The 25657-nt window shown below is 38.4% G+C and overlaps 1 protein-coding gene across 6 annotated transcripts in view; it reads right to left on the bottom strand.

The window, feature by feature from the left end:
* Positions 1-25657, bottom strand: part of FANCI (FA complementation group I) — a 73969-nt gene that overhangs the window by 10039 nt on the left and 38273 nt on the right. For 5 of the 6 annotated variants that reach the window (XM_077871919.1, XM_077871921.1, XM_077871922.1 and 2 more), the window contains 12 exons: positions 25098-25168; positions 23756-23870; positions 22199-22321; positions 20150-20218; positions 13279-13380; positions 11923-12090; positions 11600-11721; positions 10934-11095; positions 9749-9928; positions 4033-4199; positions 3604-3680; positions 2164-2277 (listed from right to left, as the gene is read on the bottom strand). In XM_077871919.1, the coding sequence (XP_077728045.1) occupies positions 2164-2277; positions 3604-3680; positions 4033-4199; positions 9749-9928; positions 10934-11095; positions 11600-11721; positions 11923-12090; positions 13279-13380; positions 20150-20218; positions 22199-22321; positions 23756-23870; positions 25098-25168 (1470 nt within the window). The remainder of the gene's footprint in view (positions 1-2163; positions 2278-3603; positions 3681-4032; positions 4200-9748; positions 9929-10933; positions 11096-11599; positions 11722-11922; positions 12091-13278; positions 13381-20149; positions 20219-22198; positions 22322-23755; positions 23871-25097; positions 25169-25657) is intronic. The other variant, XM_077871923.1, reaches the window with a different exon arrangement.

The raw sequence follows: 25657 nt of genomic DNA, 5'->3' as shown, positions 1-25657 counted from the left end.
TGTCCCAAGCTTCCTCTCCCCTCCTGACCACAGCCTGGGGTTGATGAGCCTCTTCCTTTTCCATGCCTCACACTCTCCACAACTGCCGTATCTGTAAGAAGATCAGTCTAATGGAGATCCCTGAATCAGCTTCTAGGAGCCAAAAGGCCAGAGGTTAGAAAGGAGTAGGGAAAAAAAGGAAAGGCAAACAACCAGCTGGAGTTTTCTCAGGTAAGGATAGGAGGCCTAAGGTCTTGGTGGCAGCGTCCTGCGCTGCAGATACCTGTTCCAGCTCAGCGCTTTGGCAGTTCCTTGGGACAGGTTTTCAGCTACAAAGGCAATGAGAGGTAGTATGCCTAAGTAAAGAGTGACAAGTAAAAACTCAAATTTTGATCTACTGGGGTAAAAAATAAATTCAGAAGCTAATTCTGAAAGGTCTCTGTGAACGATATAAAAAGGTCTTTATAATACGGTGTTAAATGTAATAAGCAGGATGCAAACAGACTTCTGGGTGAAGACGGACAACAGGGTTGGGAATAAAGATCTATATTTGTTTTTGCTTCTGTAGGAATAAAGAACTCTTGAGGGATACACCAGAAACTAAAAAAAGGTTATTCACTTATTTGGGGAAAAGACTTGAACAGGTGGAGGTGGACAGTTAAAGGTGGGGGACTACTCACTGCAAAACTAATAATTTCCAGTTTTCAAATCATAGGACTTTATTACCCACTCAAAACCAGATTTTAAAAAATTGGAAAGAGATTATCTGAAGTTATGGGGATGGTGGGTGATGAGTTTTGAATTAAAAAACTTTCCTGTCTATATGAGCCTTTTAAATCTGCCTATTTTCCCTCAGATCTCCCAGGCCCCATTTCCCTGTGGCTGTCTCCTTGCTAGTGCTCTGTTTGCTGCAGCAGTAGCAGCACAAAAATGACAAGCAGAAAGTAAGGTGGGGAGGAGCAGCGTGGTGCTAAGACAAAGGGAGTAGCCAGCAAGGGGGGCTTTGTTTGGGCTGCCGGGATCTCCAATAGGAAGCTCAGGCTTGCTTTTCAGCACTGGGACACACTGCCATTCTCCCAGGCTACTAGCTCTTCCTGAAGAGAGGGCTCACACAAGGAGCCAGTCTTCCTCACAGATCAGGAAGCAGATGTGGTAGGAGCACACGGCCCTAGGCATCAAGGATGTTCTTTGTCATCCTCTGAGGAAATCACCCCTGAACAGAACAGACCCACAAAATGCAGCCCTTCTCTTCTGTGTGTGAACGCTCATGGGGTCCACATTCCTACACATGTGTGCACACTGACATGCATATTCACACAACCCATCCCACGGAGTTGTTTCTGCTTTGGGACTGTAGACATGCTTTCTGACTTAACCACCTTTTGTTGAATTTCTCCCAAACTCCATACCAGCTACCCTTGCTAAGAAAGTCAAAACTGCTCGATGTCAGCTACCTTCATGATAATGAATACACTTTCATGTTAGAAAGGAGCAAACACCAAGAGTGAGTAAACATACAAGCTTAGAAGGTTGGATGCACCAAAGATAAACATGATTTTTTTTTTCTATAGTGCTTACTGCTGACAAGGGTCAGGGCAATAGCCAAACAAAAAGCAGTATGTTTTTGTTCTGTATGGCTGCAGATAATTATGTCATGGTAGAAACGCTATGTAAGAAAAGGAATACTACCCAGATCTTATATTACTTAAAAATGAATTTGAAAGAAGACATTGAAAAAAAAAAAAAAAGAAAGAAAGAAGACATTGAGATATATACAGTTGATTCTTAAAAAATGCAGGGGCAAAAAAAAAAAGCAGGGGCTGGGGGCGCTGACCCCTGGCCAAGCCAAAAATCCATGTAGAATTTCCTGACTCATGAAAAACATAACTACTAACAGCCCCCTGCTGACCAGAAACCGGACTGATGGTATAGTCGATCAATGCTTATTTTGTATGTTTTAGGTACTACATACTGTATTTTTACAATAAAGTAGGCTAGAGAAAAGCAAGGTTATTGAGAAAATCATAAGGAGAAAATACATTTACAGTTCTGTACCGTATTAGGAACAGTCCATGTATAAGGGAACCAACAATCCATGTATAAGGGAACCACACAGTTCAACCCTGTGAGGCAACACTCCTGGCCTTCTGAGGGCTGCTGGTGGGACTGAGCTGGGGCTTCTACCTGAGGGGAGGATGGCTCCAGCAGCCTGGACAAGTTGGAGAGAACAGTGACGAGGAGGAGGGCTTCTTTGCTGTCAAAGTCTTCCTCTTGGCTAAGTAAATTCAACAAACACCTCTGGGAAAAAAAGGAACACAGAGACATCAGCAGGTATGTTCCTGTCATGGAGCAGAGACATATAGCCAGAGATTCCTAAGGCTGGGACAGAAAGGATTCAAAGCTACCAAAATTCAGAGCACAAAATCTGAAAATAAACCTGGATTGAACAAGCAGTTTCCTACCCCGTTCCTGACCACAAATCCAAGTGTCCTCTTGAGAACTGTGGACTCTAACTTCTTGCCAAACATGTTAGGAATGAATACTGCACCCACTCTTGAGGGTAGCTCATGACATCCTGAGGCCTGTCTACTGACCTCCGATTTAGCTCCAGCCCCAGCCCCGCCTGCACACCTTCCCCGATTCCCTTGCCCAATTCCTCTCTCACCACCTGAAATACTCTTCTATTTTGTGTGCCAGCTTCTTCCCCATTCTGTAAGCTCCCCAAGGATAGGGATTTTGTTTCTTTTGTTTCCTGCTACATCCCCAACACCTAGAACAGTCCCTAGCACAGAGCAGAAACTTTAAAAAAAATTATGTGTTAAATACAGAAATCCTCTGTGACAGAAAATCCTGATACTGTGACAACTACTGATTAGAAATGAACAGGCTGGGACGCCTGGGTGGCTTAGCGGTTGACCATCTGCCTTTGGCTCAGGGCGCGATCCTGGAGTCCTGGGATTGAGTCCTGCATTGGGTTCCCTGTGAGGTGTCTCCCTCTGCCTGTGTCTCTCATGAATAAATAAATAAAATCCTTAAAAAAAAAAAAAAGAAAAAAAAAAGAAAAAAGAAAAAAACAGGATTCACTGTCCAGTCTGTGCAGTTTGACTAAGTCAAATATACCACGCACAGAAACAAAGACACACTCCATACCTTAATGGGCTCCTGGCTATCTCTTCATATCGATTCAAACAGTAATTCTTGGAGGCAACAGTGCTGCAGGTTGGGGTGGCTTTCACACCCATCCTCCCCAGAATCCTTTTTTAAAAAATATTTTATTTATTCATTCATGAGACACAGGGAGGGAGAGGCAGAGACACAGGCAGAGGGAGAAGCAGGCTCCCTATAGGGAACCCGATGTGGGATTCCATCCCAGGATCCCGGGACCACGACCTGAGCTGAAGACAGACACTCAACTACTGAGCCATCCAGGTGTCCCCTTCCCCAGAATCCTTTTACAGGCGTTACCTTCCACTCAGCAGAGTTATGTCCTGTGGCTTAGATGATGACCCAGAAGAAATCCTGTCCTACTTGCGTTCTGTCTGCCCATTCCCACCAGCTGGCCCAGCTAACAGTCCCTCTGCAGGGGCCCTCAGGCAAGCAGAGCGTTTTGCCAAGGCTACTTACCTGAAACTGCCGGATCTGGAATGCTGCTCTGTGACTGACGCTGCCTTCCGCCTCTTCTCCCTCATTATCTGTGACATCTAGGAAAGGGAAAAGAATGTGTTCTTTGAAATGGACCGACTCACTATGCTTTTTTGGCTTTTTAATATTAAACTAAAATTTTAGAATGCCAAAAAAAGGTCTGGGGGCAGAATTAAATATATTCCTAACATTCTGCAATTTCTTAGCACTATCTTCCAATTTCCAGTCACTATTTGTGGTCATGTGTAAAATCCAGTAAATGCTAATTCTGAATCCACTAGATGTCACTCATTAGCAACACTGGGACCTGCTCTCAGATGTCGTGTGGTAGATTAGTAAATAGAATCAAGAGGTTTGGTTAAGAATAAGAAACCCAGATGAAGCCAATTTATTCAAAACTGAAAAGCTCACCCAGAGCCCTGAGAAAGTGGTGAATCTTGGGCTGATAGAACTGTTGCACAGCACTGAATATCTTCTGCAAACCCTCCAAGCACAACAGTGAGATGCTCTTTCCTTTTTCTTTCTTTCCCAAATCTTCCACTGAAGTAGGAATGGAAGTATATCTCCAAAGTAAGACCCTGAAAAGAAGAAATGTGATTATTTATTAAAAGATTTTATTTTGTAAGTAATCTTTACACCTAACACGGGGATGGAACTCAAGACCTCAAGATCCAGAGTTGTACACTCTACTGACTGAGGCAGCCAGGTGCCACAGAAAAGTAATTTTATTAACGTCAGGTTCACTGAGGTAAAATTTTATATATTGTAAAATTCACACCTTCCCCTATTCCCTTGCCCCATTCCTCTCTCACCACCTGAAATACTCTTCTATTTTGTGTGCTGGCCTCTTCCCCATTCTGTAAGCTCCCCAAGGATAGGGATTTTGTTTCTTTTGTTTCTTCCCCGAAGAAACTGTCCCATTCAGACAGAACGCAAGTAGGACAGGAAACTTCCCCGAAGAACTGAACATGTACAGTTCAATAAATTTTAACAAACTTATACAATCGTGTAATCATCCCCATAATCAAGATATTTCTATCATCCCAAAAGTTCTCCTACATTGCTCTGTAAGTTAGTTCTCTCCCGATTTTCCAATCACTGATCTGATTCTCTCCCTATGGTTATATTATTTACAAAATAGTATATAAAAATGGTAGCATTCAGTATGTAGCCTTCTGAATCTAGCTGTTAATTTAGCATATGCTTCTGAGATTCCCCTCTGTTGCTACATGTATGGTAGATAATCTCATTTTATTGCTAAGTAGAATATTTCATTGTATAGATGTACCAGTTTCTCCATTCAACTGGATATGGATGTTTGGTTTCCAAATTTTGCTATTACAGATAAAGAGGCAATCAAAAACCTTTATTTATTTATTTATTTATTTATTTATTTATTTATTTATTAATCAAAAACCTTTATATGGATATATGCTTTCATTTCTTTTGGGTAAACATCTAAGAGTGGAATCTGTAGATAATATGGTAGGTGTGTGCTTAACTTTTGAAGAAAATGCCAAACTGTTTTCTCAAGTGGTTGTACTGTTTTACATTCCCATTGTGTATAAGAGTTCAAATTTCTACACATCCACATTTTGGTATTGTCAGCCTTTTTTAAAAAGAATATTTGCTTATTTTTAAAAGTTTCTAGTTATCTCTATGCCTAGAACTCACAATCCCAGAGTTCAAGAGTCATACGCTCTTCTAACTGAGCCAGACAGAGGTGCCAAGTATCATCAGTCTTTTTACTTTCAGGTATTCTAATAAATATTCAGTGATATCTCATTGTGATTTAATTTGCATTTACCTAAGAACTAATTATCCTATCCTTTTGTGTCCTTATCAGCCATCTATTGGTCAAGTATCTGTTCAAATATCTTACTCATTTTTAAATTTGGTTGTTTGCTGTTTTAAATTTAATTAAGCTTGAGTGTTCTTTATATACTCTGGTTACCAGTCCTTCATCAGGCATGTGCTTTGCAAGTATTTCCTCATCTATGGCTTGTCTTTTTAATCTCCTTAAAGCGTTTTCCAAAGAGCAGAGTTAAACGTTTTTTTTTTTAAATATAGCTTGTGCTTCTGGTACTCTAAGAAATCTTTACCTAAAACATGATCACAGAAATTTTTCTAGTTTCCTGTAGATATTTTACAATTTTTGGCTTTATTATTTTGTTTTTTTTAAGATTTTATTTATTCATGAAAGACACACTGGGAGAGGCAGAGACACAGACAGAGGGAGAAGCAGGCTCCCTGCAGGGAGCCCGATGTGGGACCTGATCCTGGGAACCAAGTTTTGGTTTTACATTTTTGTCTTTGACCCATTTCAAATTAATTTTTTGTTTATGACATGTAGAGTGAATAAAGGTTCATTTTTTCCCCACATAGTCAACTGTTCCAAAACCATTAAATTATCTCTTTTGTAAAAAATCAAATGACCATATTTGTGTAATCTATTTCTGATCTATTCTGCTCCAATGATTCTGCCAATACCACGCTATCTTAAATAAAGTAACTTTATCATCTGACTTGACAGTGTGAATCCTCTTTAAGTCCTCTTTGTTTTTATTTCAAACTTGTTTAATTATTCTAGGTCCTTGTCCTTTACTTTTCCACAAAAATTCTAGAATCATCTTGTCAATTACTAAAGTAAAGCTTGATAGGATTTTGATTGAAACTGTGTTGAGGGTGCCTGGGTGGCTCAGTCAGGTGAGCATCTGCCTTTGGCTCAGGTCATTATCCCGGAGAGTCAGGATCAAGCCCTGTGTTGGGCTCTGTGCTCAGTGGGGAGTCTGCTTCTCTTTCTCATTTATTCATTCATTCATAAACAAATAAATAAAATCTTTAAAAACAAAAAGAGAAACTATTGAATCTATGGGTTGATATGCGAAGAATTCACACCTTGACGATACTGAATCTTCTCTTCTGTGGACACTGGGTACCTTTACATTTACTTGGGTCTTCTTTGATTGCTCTAATGTTCTGAGTTTTCATCACATAAATCTTACATGTTAGACTTATTGCAGGGAAGTTCGTATTTTATGATGCTACAGTAAATGGTTCTGTTTTTAAAGTTCTTCCAATTGTTCACTGCTAGCATGTACATGAAAACACAATTTAAAAAATACTGTCCTTGTTTTCTGTAGACAATTATAATATCCCCAAAGACACTTATTTTTTCCTTCCCAATTTGGATGCTGTTTACTTTTTTTTTCCTGTCTTACTGCTTTGGCTACAACCTCTAGTATGTTGTTGAAGAGCAGTGGTGAGAGCACAGGGAGGGAAAGCATTCAGTCCACTTAATCATTAAGTATGGTGCTGACTATAGGTTTTTTGTGGATTCCCCTTATTGGATTGATCAAGTTCTTTTTATTTTTTTAAAAATTTATTTATTCATGAGAGAGAGAGAGAGAAAGAGACAGAGAGAGACTGAGAGAGAGAGAGAGAGAGAGGCAGAGACACAGGCTCCATGCAGGGAGCCTGATGTGGGACTTGATCCTGGGTCTCCAGGATCACACCCTGGGCTGAAGGTGGCACTATACCGCTGAGCCACCCGGGCTGCCCGATAAAGTTCTTTTATTTCTACTTTGCTAAGACATTTGATCATAAATTTATGTCAAATTTTCTGCATCTTTTAAGATGATTATAGGGTGTTTCCTTTTTCTTTTTAAGATTTTTATTTATTTGTTCATGAGAGATACAGAGAGAAGCAGGCTTCATGCAGGGAGCCTGACGCGGGACTCAATCTCAGGTCACCAGGATCACACCCTGGGCCAAAGGCAGGCGCCAAACTGCTGAGCCACCCAGGCGTCCCCCTAAGGTGTTTGCTTTAATCTGTTGATACATGCTGAATTATATTGACTGATTTACAAATTTTGAGCCAATTTTGCATTCTTGAGAAAATATTCCACTCAACTCCATCATCCTTCTTACAAACTGCTGGGCTCAATTTGCTAATATTTTTAATATCTATATTCATAAGGGAAATTGGTTAGTAGTCATCTTATCATGTCTTTGACTGGGTTTGGCATTAGGGTAATGCTGGCCTCATAAAACGATTTAGGACATGTCCTTCCTATTCTATCTTCTGGGATAATTTACATACATTAGTATTCTTATTTTTAGGGGGGTGGCAGAGAGAGAGGGAGAGGGACAATCTTAAGCAGGCTACATGACCAGCGCAGAGCCTGACACTTGATCCTAAGACCCTGAAATGACCTCACCTGAAATCAAGAGTCAGATGCTTAACCAATTGAGCCACCCAGGCGCCCTGGTATATTATTTCATCCTTAAATGTTTGGTAGAATTCACCAGTAATTCATCTAGGTATGGAGCTTTCTTTGAGGCAAAATTTTGAACTACAAATTAAATTTCTTCTTTTTAAAAAAATTTTAATTTTAAGCAATCTCTCTACCCAACATGGGGCTTGAATTTACAACCCCCATGATCAAGAGTCAATGCTCCACTGACTAGCCAGCCAGATGCTCCTCAATTTCTTTAAAGAGTCACAAGATTATTCAGGTTGCCTATTTCTTCTTGAGTTTCAAAACCTTTGTCAAATTTAAGTAATCCAGTTTATTGGCATAAAGTTGCTAACATTCTATTATTATCAATTTTTATAGACTGTAGAATTAGTAGTGATTATCTCCTCTTCCTCATATCTGGTATCAGTACTTTGTGTCTTCACTCTTTTCCTCATCAGTCTGGCTACAATTTATTGCATTTCTTGATTTCCAAGAATCAGCTTCTGGTTTTATTCTTTTTTCTCTGTTGTTTCTTTTTTCAATGATTTTATTTTGTCTTTATAACTTCCTCCTGCTCACCTTCATCTTAATCTTTTCTTAATGTGGAAGCTTTGAGATTTTTTTTCTTATATAACCATTGACAGTTATAAATTTCCTAAGCATTGATTTACCTGGATCATACAAATTTTGAAATGCAGTGTGTTCAGTTTCATTCTGTTCCAGGTATTTTCTGATTTCTAACTTCCTCTTGGACTATGGGTTATTTAGAATGCATCTAATTTCCAAATCTACAAGGATAATCCAGTTGTTTAAAAAAATATATTACAAAATAAAAATATTTTTGTTACTGCTTTCTTGTTTAATTCTGTTGTGCTCAGGGGCATCTAGGTGGCTCAGTCAGTTAAGCATTCAACTTGTGATTATGGCTCAGGTCATGATCTCAGAGTCAAGAGATTGAGCCCCATGCTGGACTCCATGCTAGGCGAGGAGTCTGCTCCAGATGCTCTTTCTCCTCGCTCTCCCTCTGCCCCTCTCACCTGTGCTCTCTCTAAACTAAATAAATAAATCTTTAAAAACAATTCTGCTGTGCTCAGAGAACATACTGATTTCTATTCTAAAAATGTGTTCAGTTTGTTTTATGGCCCCAAATATGGTCAATTTTGATGAATACACCATGTGCACATGAAAAAATGTGCATTTTGAAACTGTTGCTAAATTTTGTATAAATATCATTTAAATCAAGCTGGATGACAGTGTGGCTCAAGTCTTCCATGTCTTCTTGGTTTTCTACCTACCAGTTCTCTACTGATTTTTGAGAGAGGATGAACCACTTTTTTATTTCTCCTTCAGTTCTATAGGTTTTTGCTTCAAGTATTTTGGTGCTTTGTTGTTAGGTGCTTATTCATTTATTTATTTATTTAAAGATTTTATTCATTTATTCATGAGGGACAGAGAGAGAGAGAGAATGAGAATGAGAATGAGGGGCAGGGACACAGGCAGAGGGAGAAGCAGGCTCCATGCAAGGAGTATGACGCGGGACTCGATCCCAGGACTCCAGGATAACACCCTGGGCTGAAGGCAGCCACCAAACCATGGAGCCACCAGGGATCCCCAGTGCATACACATTTGAAGTTGTTATGTCTACTTGCTGATGAACTGGTCATTATGTAATATCCCTCTTTATTCCTGGTAATAGAATAACATTTTCTATGTGGCTAATATTCCACATCAAAGCAGGACAAGAAAAAAAGGCTCAATATTAATGATTGTACTTTTACTGTAAAGGCATTTCCAACTTCAAACTGCCTTCATTTCTACCCCCAAATTTCCCCTCTTAGAGATTCCACAGCAAGTGGAACAGGTTTCTGAGGGTGAGAGTGACTTACCGAGTTATATCACAGAGATTCTGAAAGATCTTCTCAGGGTTTTGACCATCAGGGCCACTCACATGTCCGGTTTCCTTTAGCTGCTGTACCTTTTGTAGAGCTACACTCACTGCATAGCGCATAAACTCATTGCTGGACCTTAGAACAGACAGGCTCTCTTCGTGGCTTTGGGTACTATCCCTAGAGAGAGAGAGAGAGAGAGAGAGAGAGAGAGAGGGAAAGAAGAGATTCTCCTATTGCTACTGGGATCTGGAATTAGGTTTTCTAGGGACTGTTTAGAAGAGCAGGACCTATGAAGCTCTTAATGACAGACCCCAGGCAGCACATCCAGTCACAGCAATAACTGCCCTTCTACAACCCTCATTCTCTATGTGACCTCATTTTATTCCCTCCCCCAATCCCTTTGCTTTGGTAAGACTTAAATTTCAGTCTTAGTTTCCCATGTTTTTTGTTGTTGTTCCTCCTTTGTTTTTTCAATTCAGGTTTTTCTTTCTTCTCTTTTTATACTGTTATAGTAGCTAGAACTTAGGCAGATTTTCCTATAATGCCTTATTGCAAGCCATTCCTATCTTTTCTTCAGTAGTCCATTGTTTCTGAATTTTCCATTAATAATTCAAGATAGTTCTTGAGTGCCTACCTAGAATTATCCAGATTTTTTTTTTAAGATTCTATTTATTCATGAGACACACACACACACACACATGCAGAGAGAGAAGCAGGCTCCATACAGGGAGCTCGATATGGGACTCAATCCCGGGACTCCAGGATTATGCCTCGAGTCGAAGGCAGATGCTTACTGCTGAGCCACTCAGGTGTCCCAAATTATCCGACTTTCATTTCAAGAAACCTACAAACCTCTTACTTATTATATATACATTAAGCATTGTGAATAAAGGGATCCCTGGGTGGCGCAGCGGTTTGGTGCCTGCCTTTGGCCCAGGGCGCGATCCTGGAGACCCGGGATCGAATCCCACGTCGGGCTCCCGGTGCATGGAGCCTGCTTCTGCCTCTGCCTGTGTCTCTGCCTCTCTCTCTCTCTGTGTGAGTATCATAAATAAATAAAAATTAAAAAAAAAAAAAAAGAATTGTGAATCCAAACTAGATAATACTAGTTTATTATAGAAGCTGGTAGCTGTTAATACCTTTATTGCACAAACATCTTTAAGCACTCCATCACAAACTTACCTGAAAAGAGCAGTGAGAAGATCAGATACAAATTTCATGGACAAAAAACTATCCATTTTGTTGGCTGTTTTAGCTTTGCCTTTACCAGCTTTTTCATTAAGGATGTCAGAGAGTTTCTTGTAACACATAAATAAGCTCAGAACCTCCTCAAACTTATTCTTACTGTATAAAAAGAAAAAGAGACCACTAAGGACAAGCATCAGAATATTGTGGTTTACTTTCACACCCAATAATAAAGATATCAATGTTTCTTTAGATGTTCTATTCTAAACACAAGATTATAAATGAATAAATCTGCATTAATTTCCAGATCACTCTAATCCATCTGAGTTACTTTTTTTCTCCCTTATTTATACCAGTCAATGCAGAGCACAAAAGCTCAAAACTACCAACCAAACAAAATTTCCCTACTGAAACCAGAACTTCTTGAGTTCAGGGTCTGGGAATTTTGAATAAATGAAAGCATGCTACTCCTGTGGCAAATGTTTGGTGCTCTCTGGTAGAAAGAATATAATCTGGTAGACTAGATATTCATCTAAGAGGCAGTGTCATGACCTGTGGTATGTTCACTGCCTAGTACAGTTAGAATTAAAAACAAAACAAAAAAATAAAAATAAAAAATGGAGTATTCATCAAATTGCAAGGAGAGTAGTAGCAATACCTTACCTAAAATTACTTATGGAGAAATTGTATTCTATTAGAACCTCACAAATTCCCATCACAAGAGAAGCACAGATATTATTTTTGATGCCAACACCACTGTTCTGAGAAAAATCTGCTGATTTATCCTAAAAGACACAAGATAAAAATTAATGAGCTACTGGGAGTCAGTAGAGCAAGCAACTCTTGATCTCAGGGTTGTGAGTCTGAGCTTCACAATGGGTGCAGAGATTACTTAAAAATGAAATCTTGAAAGCAAAACAAAACACCCTCCCCCATGAGGTATTAACAACCTCTATCATTCTATACAACTGAGATTTAGCAATTACCAATTCAAAGTCCTCTAGTTCACTCTTAATCATTCTACTAGTAACAGATTCCAACATATCCTCTAAGTCTTGGTAGAACCCTTCTTCCTCCTCTTCTTCCTGCTGTAGGGGCATCACTCTACTCTTATACCAGACCAAACAGTGCTGGACACAACACAGCAGATAATCCTGTAGAAGAAAACAGTAAACATTTTTGAGGGCTTAAGGGGTAACCTATGAGGCTGTTGATAATCAACAAATAATTCTTATCTATAAGGCTAAATAAATTAAGTTATTCATTACCATTACAAATTAAGTCAACCTGAAATAACAAAACTGGAAAAAATGAATTGAACCAACAAAAGCATTCTTTCCTGACCTTTCCCAGAAACTGGCTTTGTAAGTACTGGACAACATTAGAATGCAACATCAGAATGTATTACTTCTGACCTAATAAAAATACCACAGAGCCAGGTTGTGAAGTTAAATCCTTTCTGACTCCTCAGTCCCAGATGCTGTTCTAAAGGTAGGGGTTTATGTCGAGGGAATCTTTGGGAGACCAATAGAGCATCTCCACCTCTAGGCACAAGAAGGGCTATTTATGAAAGCAGAATCTGACAACTTAAAGACCATTTCCCTATCCCCTTCATGAGCTCTAGTTACTTGGGGTAGTGAATTTTAAATTTTTATCTTTTCTCCATTTTTCTGAGGCTAGAGCACAAGAACAGAAAAACACCTGTCCTAGTTGCCCTGAAGATTCAAGAGTGCTCGGTATATATCATATACTCCCTCTAGACTAATTAAGTAGGTTCCCTGGTTCGTCTGCTACCAGGTGACCTTCCTTCCCCATTCCAAAGTATATTTTTACTTATTTTTGTAAAAATTTTATTTATTTATTCATGAGAGACACACACACACAGAGAGAGAGAGAGAGAGAGAGAGAGAGGCAGAGACACAGGCAGAGGGAGAAGCAGAATCCACACAGGGAGCCCAATGCAGGACTTGATCCTGGGACTCCAGGATCATATCCTGGGCCGGAAGCAGGCACTAAATCGCTGAGCCACCCAGGCGTCCCCCAAAGTATATTTTAGTATATTATGTAGCCAAAGAGCCATAAATGGGAGACAAATGATCCTTGGAGGAAGTCATGGATGCCTTGATTTAGTAAAGTGCTGACACGGAGATACTTTTAATAGATCCAACATAATGATTGGCCAGAAAAGACAAGGAGGGAAGATTTAAGAGTAAAATTTCATTGGGAGAACCAGAAGAGTGCTTTCAGGAAATATCTCTCTTCCTGAAGACTAACTCTATCAACAGGGTTGATGTTTTTACTTAACAGTAAAAATAATGGTTTTAGGAGGAATAAAGTCTCACCAGTGGTTCTTGTAGAGAGATCCGATCTCCTTGGGTCAAAATACAAGCTTCTAACTTCAGAGGCGGCAGCACATCAGGTTCTGGCTCATAAAACTGTTTTAACTATGTATGGTAAAGAGAAAAAGACACCAGTGCTCATGAATGCTTTTTACTTCTTTAACTGGTCAAACTAATAGCGCCTTTAATGTCTTATGTCTTCTAGGACATATGTCTCAAGTGTCCAAAGAACAATGCAACAAAATTTGTGTTGTTTGGGCTCACACACATCTTTTACCCTTGCTTCAGATATCATGTTGAGCTCTTTCCTACTCCAATTTTATTAACTCTCCCACAAAACATCATACTCTCTCATACCAATTCCTAAACTTGTACAAGTAATCAGCCTTTCCAGTATAGCTTGATGGTTAACAATATACAGGATTCAGAGTCAGAATGGCTGAGTCCAAGTCCCAGTATGACCACTTATTAATAATTCTGATAAAGGCATCCATGCCTTGGTTCCTCATCTGTGATAGAAGATTATTAGTATTATAAACATCTAAGGCTGCATAAGGATTAAACATGTCAATATATATAAAGTGCTAAAAACACTACTTAGCACAAAATAGAGCTCAAGAAATGTTAGCGATTACTTTTTTTTTTTTTTTTTACTTTTAGCATCTGAACAATTTTACTGGTCCACATACTAACCTGAGTTGAGAAGCACTGCTCTATGCATTCAATCACAATTTTTTTATGCTTGTTAAGTGTGTGAATGTTGATGAGCTGATTATTACAGTTTGAAAGGTCCACTATACTTAATAGGATATAAATTTCATATAGGATCATATAGGATCCGCCTGAGGCCCAATGGAAAGCTTTTGATAAATAGTATAGGACCTTCCAATAATTTCTACACATCTGAGATCTTAACTTCAAATGTAGCTTCTTCAGCAGAATTATAACAAAGCAATGGCATACAAAAGGGGAAGAAGAAGAGAAAAAGAACTTCCATTTTTAGCAAAGTGGTGGACAAGGGGTCTAGAGAAACTCTCCTGGTAGAGAACAATTTTAAAAATGCATTAAAAAATTTAAAAACATAGCTAAGACAATGGGAAAGTAAGAAAAGTCTTCAAATATCTCATTATATTAGAAAATGTTATAAAGCATGAATCTAGCAACTACACGAGCAAATGAACTCTGAAGCCAGTGTTTATTCTGGCAGCATCTGCCAATCCTGGAGGCCTAAAGCTACAGTTGTAGAGCTCATGGACCTGAAGATAAAGCCTAAGGCCCTCATGGGGTGAAGGCTGAATCAGAGAACCTCACACAAAGCTGGACTTCTCAAAAGGAGATACACTTTATGGATAAACCTAAAAAAAAAATCTATTACATGGAGAAAACTAAAAGGGATATGTATCAAAATAAGCCTTGACTTTAAGTAGAAGAGGAAAAAAGCGTCTCCTGGGAATTTAGAACCATAAGCTAATCTCCAAATGTAATTTGGGCTAGAATTCACATCACTTGTGTGGCCTAAAGAATCAAAAGCCAATAATTTAAAGTTTAGATTAAAGAAATAGCATGTATCTTCCAAACAAGGGAAGAGAAGGAAGAGAAATAATTAGATCATTTCAAATTTTACACAAACTAGAAAAAGTGGGAATATTCCCCAGTCATTTTTTAAATTTTTTTAAAGATTTTTTTATTCATGAGAGAGAGAGAGAGAGAGAGAGAGAGAGAGAGATAGGCAGAAGGAGAAGCAGGCTGTGGGGAGCCCGATGTGGGACTTGATTCCAGGACCCTGGGATCACACCCTGAGCCAAAGGCAGATGTTCAATCACTGAGCCACCCAGGCGTCCCACCCCAATCATTTTAAGTCACATTAATCATCATTTAGCTCATATTAAGCCAAGAAGTTGAGTATGAGAAATAAAAACTATAGGTTGTTCTCTCTTACAAACATATACATAAAAATTCTAAATGAAATATCAGTAAACTGAATCCAACAATGTACAAAAGGTAATATATCATAATCACTTGGGTTTATCTCAGGAGTGCAATGTTGGCTTAGAAGATCAAATAATACAACTCACCACAGTTAACACATTAAAGGAGAAAAATCATATAGTTGCCTCTCAATAGATACAAAAGTGCATTTGCTAAAATTGAAGACACATCCATAAGTAAAACAGATCTAAGATGGCAGAAGAAGGGATAAGTAACCTGAAGACAGGGAAAATATCAAATCTGAAAGGTAAAAAATACTGAAGAAAAAATGAATCAAATCGCAAAGATCTGCAGGAAAAAAATCAGGCACTCCAATATATGTACAACTGAAGTCCCCGAATGAAAGCAGTGAGGGGGGGAAATTGATGAGATAATGATAATTTCTAAAATTTGGTGAAAAGCATCAATTTAGAGTTTTATGAAGTTTAATAAACTCAAAATAGAAACACAAAGACAATCCCATGTAAACATACAGTCAAACCCTTAAAACCCTAAGACAAGGAGAAAAATCTTGAAAGGAGCAAGAGAAAAATGACATAGAAAAAACAGAAAACAAAGACACAATAATTGGTTCACTCAGGAATCAGCAACTTGAGAAACAATGAAACCAGAAGACAATGGAATGACATACTTAAAGTACCAAAAGAAAAAGCTATCAACTAAGAATTCTGTATTCAGTGAAACTATCCTTCAAAAATGAAGGCAAAAAGATATAGCTCTATAGAGATGAAAACTGAGAAGTCACTGGCAGCAGACCTATACAACAGACATACTAAAAAAAGGCTCCTCAGGCTGAAGAGAAGTTATTGAAGATGGTAAACCTGAACCCACAGGAATGAAGAGCATTGGCAATGGTAAAAAGTTGGTATATATGAGAGACTGTGTCTGTACACTTTTTTCTTTTCTTAATTTCTATGGAAGACATACATATAACTATTTAAAACAAACGTAACACTGGCTTGCTGGGATGTAACATGTATGACAATATCATAAAGGCGGGAGGATGGATCAAAGTTCCTATATTTTACTGGAAGTACCTCAGTATTAACCTAAATATATAGTGATCAATTAAAAATGCATACTATAATCTCTAGAGCAAATTAAAAGTACAACAAAAGAGGCACATGGGTGGCTCAGTGATTGAGTGCCCAACTCCTGGTTTCAGCTTAGGTCATGATCTCATGGGTCATGGGTGGTGCCCCATGTCTGGCTCTGTGCTCAGTAGGGAGTCTGGTTGAAGATTCCCTCCCTCTGCCCTTCCCCCAACTTGTTTTCTCATTCTTGCTCTCTCTCTAAAGTAAATAAATAAATATTTAAAATAAAAAAAAATACAAAAAATACAGTTAAAGTCAATAAAGGAATTAAGTAACAAAACAGCAGACCTAAATCCAACCATAACAATAATTACATTAAATGTGAATTGACTAGACATTCCCATTCAAAGGAGGGTGTCATATTGGATTAAAAATGTTAAGATCTCTGTTTTCACTTCTTTTGGGCAGATACCTGAAGTGGAAATGCTGGATCAAATGGTAATTCTGCTTAATTTTTTTAAAGAATTGCCATACTTTTTCTCATAGTAGCTGTACCATTTACCACCATTAATGCACTAGGGTTCCAATTTCTGTATACACACACCACCACTTATTATTTTTCACTTGATTGTAGCCATCCTAATGGGTATGAAGTTGCATCTCATTGTGGCTATATTATTTGCTTTTCCCTAATGATTAGTGATGTTGAGCATCTTTTCATGTGTTTATTGGCTATTTGTGTGTGTATATACATACACTTACATATATATGTATATATATATATATTTTCGATGAATGTCTATTCAAGCCCATTTTTTTCTATGCCCATTTTTTAACTGGGTTGTTTTTTGTTGAGTTGTAGGAGTTCTATATATTTGCTAGATATTGATCTCTTATCATATATATGATTTGTAAATATTTTCTCCCACTCTGTGGAGAGTGCTTTTTGCACAAAAGTTTTTAATTTTAATGAGGACAATTTCTTTCTTTTTTCTTTTATTACCTGTTCTTCTGGTTAATGTCCAAGAAATCGTTAAAAAATCCAATGTCATGAACCCCTTCCCTTGTATTTTAGGAGGTTTATAATTTTGCTCTTAATGTTTTGGTCTTTGATCCATACTCAGTTAATTTTGTACACCGTGTAAGTTAAGAATCCAAATTCATTTTCAGAATGTGAACATCCAGTTTTCACAACATCATTTGTTGAAAAGATTCTCCTTGTTTTTAATCTAGTGCTTTTTAATGAAGCTTTTCATGCTTGGGATCTTGAGCCAGGAAGACGTGAGTTCATATTCCAGCTTTGCCACTTCCTAACTATGTGACCTTGGACAAATGAAATTACTTAACCTTTCAGAATCTAAAATGGAGGTAACAATTTTTAGTTCACATAGTTTTGTAAGATCAAATAAGATCACCCACATAAAGTGTTTCATAAACACTTGGCTCTCTCTATAATAGAGTAGGTATTGTTATTTTCAGTACATAATAGCATAGCATCATGAGCTCTGTTGGGAAGTTAACCAAGATGTCACCAGTTTACTCATGACCAGACCTGGGGGATCAGAGGTCCTCACCATTCCCTCCCCTGTCCTTGGAATGTGAGTTCTGCTTGCTTTCCCTGCTCCCAGAGGCTGCTCCAAGGACATGGCCTTGAGATGGTGATGTGGTGCTGAGAACACCTACACAGTCTATGTGATTGAACCCAGTTAAGGCCTTTATTTAACCTTTTACAATGTAGCAGATGAGTGTGGAGATGCACTAATCTTGCTGCTGTCCAAGACAAGTTCCTTTGCTTCTTTTTTTTGTTTTTTTTGTTTTTTTTTTTTTTTTGTTCCTTTGCTTCTTAAAACTGCTACCTACCAACCTGGAGTGGCCTGCCTCTTTTGCTGGTGTCTCCCTGCCCTATGAGTTTCAGATTATACATGGGAAGCTCTGACAGGGTTATGAACAGACAAACTCTCAATATATAAAAAGATTCAAACAGTATATAGTAAAATATTATTTAACTGTAAAAGGGAATGAAGTATTGACAGATGCTACAACATGGATAAATCATGAAAACATTAAGTGGAAGACATCAGGCACAAAAGACCACATATTTATGATTCCATTTATATGAAGTGTCCGCAACAAGGAAATCTATTAAGACAGAAAGAGATTAGTGGCTGCTTAGGGCTAGGTGGGTAGGAGAACGATGAGAAAATTAGGGGGTGGTAGCAGAGGGGTGTAAAGCTTCTGAGGTGATAAAATGTTCTAAAATTGCCTCTGTGTCCATTAAAGATGAATGGATAAAGAAGATGTGGTATATGTATACAATGGAATATTACTCAGCCATTAGAAATGACAAATATACACCATTTGCTTCGACATGGATGGAACTGGAGGGTATTATGCTGAGTGAAATAAGTCAATCGGAGAAGGACAAACATTATATGGTCTCATTCATTTGGGGAATATAAAAAATAGTGAAAGTGAATAAAGGGGAAAGGAGAAAAAATGAGTGAAAATATCAGTGAGGGTGACAGAACTTGAGAGACTCCTAACTCTGGGAAACGAACAAGGGGTGGTGGAAAGGGGGGTGGGTGGGGGATTGGGGTGACTCAGTGACAGGCACTGAGGTGGGCACTTGACGGGATGAGCACTGGGTGTTATGCTATATGTTGGCAAATTGAACGCCAATAAAAAACAAATAAATTTTTAAAAATGTTCTAAAATTGGCTGTGGTGATGATCTTGTACAACTCTGAATACACTAAAAACCAAATTAGTTGTACACTTTAAATGGGTGAATCATATGGTATGTAAATTATATCTCAATAAAGCAATTTAAAAAAAGATTCAAACAATGCTTAATGAATAAATGTTCATGGTAAAAGGTCTTATTTATGCCAGATATTCTACAGCTGAATTCTTTTCATAGTGATAATCCTGTGAAATATTTCTTAATTAAAAAATCTTATTTTAAACTAAAAAGTACAGAAAATAACCTATAGACACCCATGCATCTGTAACCCAGATTTAACATGCCTATTTTGCTATATTTACTTTAGATCTCTCTCTTTTTTAAAAATATTTTATCTATTTATTCATGAGAGACACAGATAGAGGCAGAGACACAGGCAGAGGGAGAAGCAGGCTCCATGCAGGGAGCCTGATGTGGGACTCCATCCCGGAACTCCAGGATCATGCCCTGAGCCGAAGGCAGATGCTCAACCGCTGAGTCACCCAGGCATCCCCAGATCCCTCTTTTCTTTTAGAAGTAAAACAGACAGACACAGCTGATAGCCCTTATACAAATGGTTCTTTAAAAGGTTCTTCTGGGGAGCCTAGGTGGCTCAGTTGGTTAAGTGTCTGCCTTTGGCTCAGGTCATGATCCCAGGGTCCTAGAATCGAGCCCCACATGGGCCTCCGTGCTTAGCAGGAGCCTACTTCTCCATCTCCCAGCTACTCTTGCTCCCTCTTGCTATCTTCCTCTCTCTCAGGTAAATAAATTAAAATCTCTGCTCAGCAGGGAGTCTGCTTCTTCCTCTCCCTCTTCTGCTCATGCTCTTTCTCTCACTCTCAAATAAGTAAAATCTTTAAAAATTTTTTTCAAAAATTTTTGAAACCCTTCTGACCTAGGGTGCACACCTTAACTGGGAGGATAACTTAAGATGATGGCAAGAGGGTGGACAGGTAAGTGGTAATAAAAATAAAACAGCAGGATAGCATACCCAGGTTATGTTCCCAATGCACCAACCACGATATTATTTGGGAATTAGTTTATATTTTGAAAAGTCTGGAAAATGTCAATCATCTCTCCATGCCTTATTATCTGTTCTTTATATCCATAAAATAATAAAAATATATTACCTGTGAAAGTAGAGTCTGCATGATTGAATTAGCCAGCTGAGAGTTCCTTCGAAGGACATCATAGAACCCCTAAGAGGAAACAAACAATAAGCTCTTTAACAGATATACTAGTGATTTGAAAAATCATAACTTTAAAACAATACTCTCTCTTTACCCTACTCTCAATTCTTTGGAAAAGACTAAGACCATATTTGCAGAGGAAGAAATAAATCAGGAAGTTTAGGTTATTTCCATAAGAACTAAAAAGAGATCTCTGATCACTGAGAACTAGATTAATAAACTGACCATAACTGTTACAATTTTTAAACAATAGGTCACTTCTGGCTTTGGAGTACTTTGCTCCTTTACAGTTAAGAATGTCTCAGGCCTCATTCTTTTCTCTCATCCTCCATTAACAACCTTCCCTTCTAAGACATTCTGTCCACTTAGTTTCCAGTGCTTCAAAAGTGTCTCCTGGCCCAAAGCACCCTAATGTAAAGGACAATGATAGTTCTTCCCATCCAAAATTTCCCAGTCATAGTTTAAAACTATTGAAATTAAAGGGCACCTGGGTGGCTCAGTTGTTTAAGCATCCCACTCTTGATTTGGGCTCAGGTCATGATCTCAGGGACATGAGATAAAGCCCCATGTCAGGCTCCACACTGGGCACAAAACCTGCTTAAGATCTCTCTCCCTTTTGCTTTGCCCCTTTGCTCCCCCAACCATTAAAATAATCTTAAAAAATATTTTTCTCTATTTTTAAAATTTCCTACAAAAAGCCTGAAAAGTTCAGCGCCTGGCAACTACTGTAGCTCAATAAATGCTATTTTAAGAATGCTGAATGAAAGTATTATAAAAGCTGCTCTTTTTCTTAAATTTATTTTTAAAAAATATTTTACGTATTTGAGAGCGAGCAAGAAAGCACAAACAGGGAGAGAGAGCAGCAGAGGGAGAGGGAGAAGCGGATTCCCCACTGAGTAGAGCCTGACACGGGGCTTGATTCCAGGAGCCGAAGGCAGATGCTTAACCGGCTTAGCCATCCAGGAACCCTAATATAATAGCTGCTCTTTGAAATGACTTCCATTTAGTATACTTGCTAGATTATCTGCTATTCTCCATCTATATATGAAACGTTGTGTTTTGAAGTACATGGTCTATTAAATGTCTGAAATGGTAGTGTATCCTCCCTGATGGCATACTTTAGTCCCACTGGCTGGAATTATATACTAATCACAAATCAGTAGTTATATTTGCCTGACTCATTCTTGCTAATTGTACTGGTCATTATGAGATTTAATCAGGCATCCTGTAAATTGTTAAAAATCAAACACAAAAAGAAAAAGAAGCTGATTTATAAAAACTAGGTTAAATGTTTTGGAAGGAATAAGTAAGTTTCTAAAACCAGTTTCTAAAAAACAAAAAAATAAAAAATAAAACCAGTTTCTGATAAATTAAGGGTAAGAAAATTATAAAAAATTAGGGAAAAAACCCTAAACTTATCTAAGACTGTATCTGAAGTATCTTGTATTTCTCTCACTTTAGGTAAACAAAACCTTGAAATTATAGTCAATAAATTAAGGTTCTGGTTTGAGAGACAGGAAGTTCTAAATGACAGACTCATAATCAAAAAAACAAACAAAAAAAGGTTTGGCCCCACACAATGTACCAGTATATTTAAATATTTCAAATTAAGGGGCATCTAGGTGACTCAGTTATTTAAGCAGCTGCCTTTGGCTCACGTCATGATCTGGGGGTACCTGCGATCCAATCCCACATTGGGCTCCCTGCTGAGTGGGGAGTCTGCTTCTCCCTCTCCCCCTTCCCCTGCTCATGGTCTCTCTCTCAAATAAATAAATCTTAAAAAAATATTTCAAATTAAATTAAAACAAAACATTCAAGTTGTTTCAAATATTCTTTATGATTCCTCACCTTTAACAACCTTTTGGCTAACCATCACAAACTACCAATCTTAACTGCATCAAATAGGAGTGAACTATACTTTTATAATCAGAAAAAATTTATTAAAATAGAAATGGATTATTAGTTGCATTCCTTCCGCTCCTGACTTACCTCATAAAGCATGAGTCGAACATCAGCCTGCTGGCCTAAGCATCTCCTCAAACTATCTATGATCTCGAGGCAAAATGTTTCATTGGCAACAGAATTGTAACGGCTATGAACATCCACATGGACCTGAAAGGAAAAAAGGCCAGTTCTTATGTATTCTGCCAAATCAATTTTCATAAAGGAGTTAAAATGAGCCTATGTTCTTGGTCAAAGAATCTTAGACTTAGCTTTCCCCACATGCCAAAATCCAGGACTGGGGCTGACATTACAATCATCATGAGGCTATGAGAAGTGTCACTCTTATTCTGGTTTGAGATAAGAATTTTCAAGTATTTTAACAACATTAACTTTTCTCCAACCCTTAAGGTCTTCCTTGACAATGTCAGTTGCTGAAGAAGGCACACAGATGATTTCATACCAGTAGAATCCGGGAGTCATAATATACTTGATTTTACTTGAAAGGCCTAAGATGCTTCTCTTAAAGGTCTTCAGAATCTAGTTTTTGTATCTATAAATTCCTGGTTTAGAAGGTTTAGAAGTGGGTAATTTTTAGTTTAGAAATGACAAGACATTTAGTTTAGAAATGGACAAGACAAAGAATAATAGCCCTTGTTTGATTTACATCATAAATCCAACAACTGTAGACCAAGATGCCTAACCCTTACTACAGGCCTGTCCATGAGGTAGTTCAAACTGAGCAAATTCCCGCTCTGCCCATAGCTGTTTGTATCACCCTGGGCAAGTTATTTAACCTTCCTGGGCCTTAGTCTCCTCATCCTTAAGATGGGAACACTGATAACAATACACTAAGATTCCATGCTCCTAATATTTAATGTCCCATAAGTTATAAACAAAAGTTTTGTATAATTACACTAGATCAATAAAGGGTTCCTGATAGGGGTGCCTGGGTGGCTCAGTTGGTTGAGTGTCTGCCCCAGGCTTGGATTGTGATTCTGGAGTCCTGGGACTGAGCCCCAAGTTGTGCTCCCTGCTCAGTGGGGAGTTGGCTTGTCCCACTGCCCACCCCCAGCTCGTGCTCACTCTCTCTCAAATAAATAAGATCTCAAAAAAAAAAAAAAAAAAAAAAAAAAAAAAGATTCCTGATAAAGTCTGGATTACCAAAAAATTGTAAAAAGTTTTTTTTTAAGATCTATCTATCTATCTATCTATCTATCTATCTATCTATCTATCTGACAGAGAAAGAGAGGGAGTACAGAGGGAGTGGGAGAAGCAGACTCCCTGGTAAGCAGAGCCTGACACAAGGCTTGATCCCAGGACCCTGAGATCATGACTTGAGCTGAAGGCAGACATTTAACCACCTACTGTAAAAAGTTTTATTTTCTCAGATTACTGGGCTTAACAGAAGTTCATGTGCAAAGTAAATAAACTATTAAAAATGAGGATAATAATAGCATCTAGATTCAGACTCTCAGTTTCAGGATCATTTGTACAACCAGAACAGGAGGGAAAAAGCACAGCTTACACATCATCAACTCCTGCACCGAAGCACACTACAGTGCTGTGTGAACAATCTGTGGTGCCATGTGTTACAATGCTTACCTGGCTAACACCGATGGACTGACTGCATTGAGAGGACGACAAGCTGCCTAGAACCTTAAAGTTCTTCAGGAGCAGCAAAAAGCCTGCAACTGCAGATTTTCGGGCATCAAGCTGGCTAGCTCAGGGACAGAAAGAGTAGTTAACAAATAGTACTAAGTTCACAGGAACAGGCTTCTGCATCAGAAAAATCCAGTTGGTTCTGTACAGGGAAGGAATAAGCCATGAAGCACAGAGCAAAATAAAATGAATTTATGTACTCAAAATAAGCCATCAGCTGTTCCTGGCAGTTTTGTGGTAGAGGAATTCGGCTGACTCTGCACTATCTACTCAACCTCAAGACACTACCTATACTTTCTTCTACATGGAGAACAAGCACAGGAGTACAGAGAAGCTATCTGATGGGCCAATAACTCAAATATAAATATGAAATAGCAAAGGGAATTGTTGATTTTCTGTGTCTGAAGGACCACTTCCCTTCTTCACAGAGGAGTACAGTGTTTGAGGCTTTGTCAACTCTCCATCCAGAAAAATGATATACTCATCTGAGTGAGGCTCTGATTAATTCATGGACATACTACGACATATACATCTTGGCCTCTGGGTAAGGAAGGAATAACAAGTCAATTCTAGAAGAGGGATAATGGCATATGGTTACTTACTAGCTGTTCCCCTGGATATCCACAAGTACAATGTAATAGAGCCAATGTGATACTGATCATCTTTTATTTAAAGTACCAAATGCTTTCCACCTATTAGTGGGCTCATAATACTTTTTAGAAGGTAGTATCATCATCTCTAGCTTATACACTAAGAAATAAAGGAAGGAGGTCAGGAGGCATTGGCTAAACCAAAAAACCTCAGACCACTTAACAGTTAATATGGTCTACACTCACTAGACCACAGTTTTGATGTTCACTAGATTGAGTTTCCTGAATATTTTAATTAAGATGTTTTCCTCTTCAGAACTATCGCCAACTGGCACTGGAACCTTGTCCTGATGATTACTGTAGGGGCAGAGTACATGAGATCAAAAGCTTGAATTATAGCCCCACCAACCTCTGTTTGACTTCTGGAAAGTCACCTATATTCTCTAAGTCAGAGTTCCTGATCTGTATGGTGGAAACTATAATAATCCTGGTTTTATATGTTTACTCTGAAGATTGAATAAGACGATTGAATGAGGAAGCCTGTACTTGGCACAAGGCCTTATTGATGAAAGCTGTTCTGTTGGGTCGGACATGTGCATGACCACTATTAACAGGTTGTACAAGAAGACGGCAGGGAGGACAGTGAGTAACATCAGAAGGCATTACTTGCGAGGGTCTCATGAGATGCTCCATACCTAGCAAACATGGCTTTCCGGAGGACAAGTATCAAGGAGTCTCTCACGGACATGCTGACTTTGAGAAGAGGCTGAAAGACAAAGAATAAGTGGGAAAAATAAAAAGAGACAAAGAATAAGTGGGTAAAAAAAGCCTTAGCTCATTTCTACCTAATACTGCTATAATTTGGCTTATAGGAGGAAATTTGGTTGTTTTTAAATACATGTTTCAGTATGACACTTAGTAATAAGGACAATAGCATACTTTTAATTATTAAATTTAAACTGATTGTGAATGCTTTTAAACCTATTGTCCTCAATTAAAAAAATATTTTATTTATTTATTCATGGAAGACACAGAGAGAGGCAGAGAGACATAGGCAAAGGGAGAAGCAGGCTCCATGCAGGAAGCCTGATGTGGGACTTGATTCCAGGACTCCAGGATCACGCCCTGAGCCAAAGGCAGATGCTCAACCACTGAGTCACCCAGGCGTCCCTGTCCTCAATTTTCTAATCACTTCACTGACTTGAAAATGAGTCAAAGGAGAGAGCATTGTGCCAGGAAGAAGGGGTAAACTTGG

This window comes from Canis aureus, chromosome 2, assembly GCF_053574225.1.
Source record: "Canis aureus isolate CA01 chromosome 2, VMU_Caureus_v.1.0, whole genome shotgun sequence".
NCBI lineage: Eukaryota > Metazoa > Chordata > Mammalia > Carnivora > Canidae > Canis > Canis aureus.
Note: the sequence above shows the minus strand (reverse complement) of the source record. Positions and strands in the feature narration are given on the sequence as shown.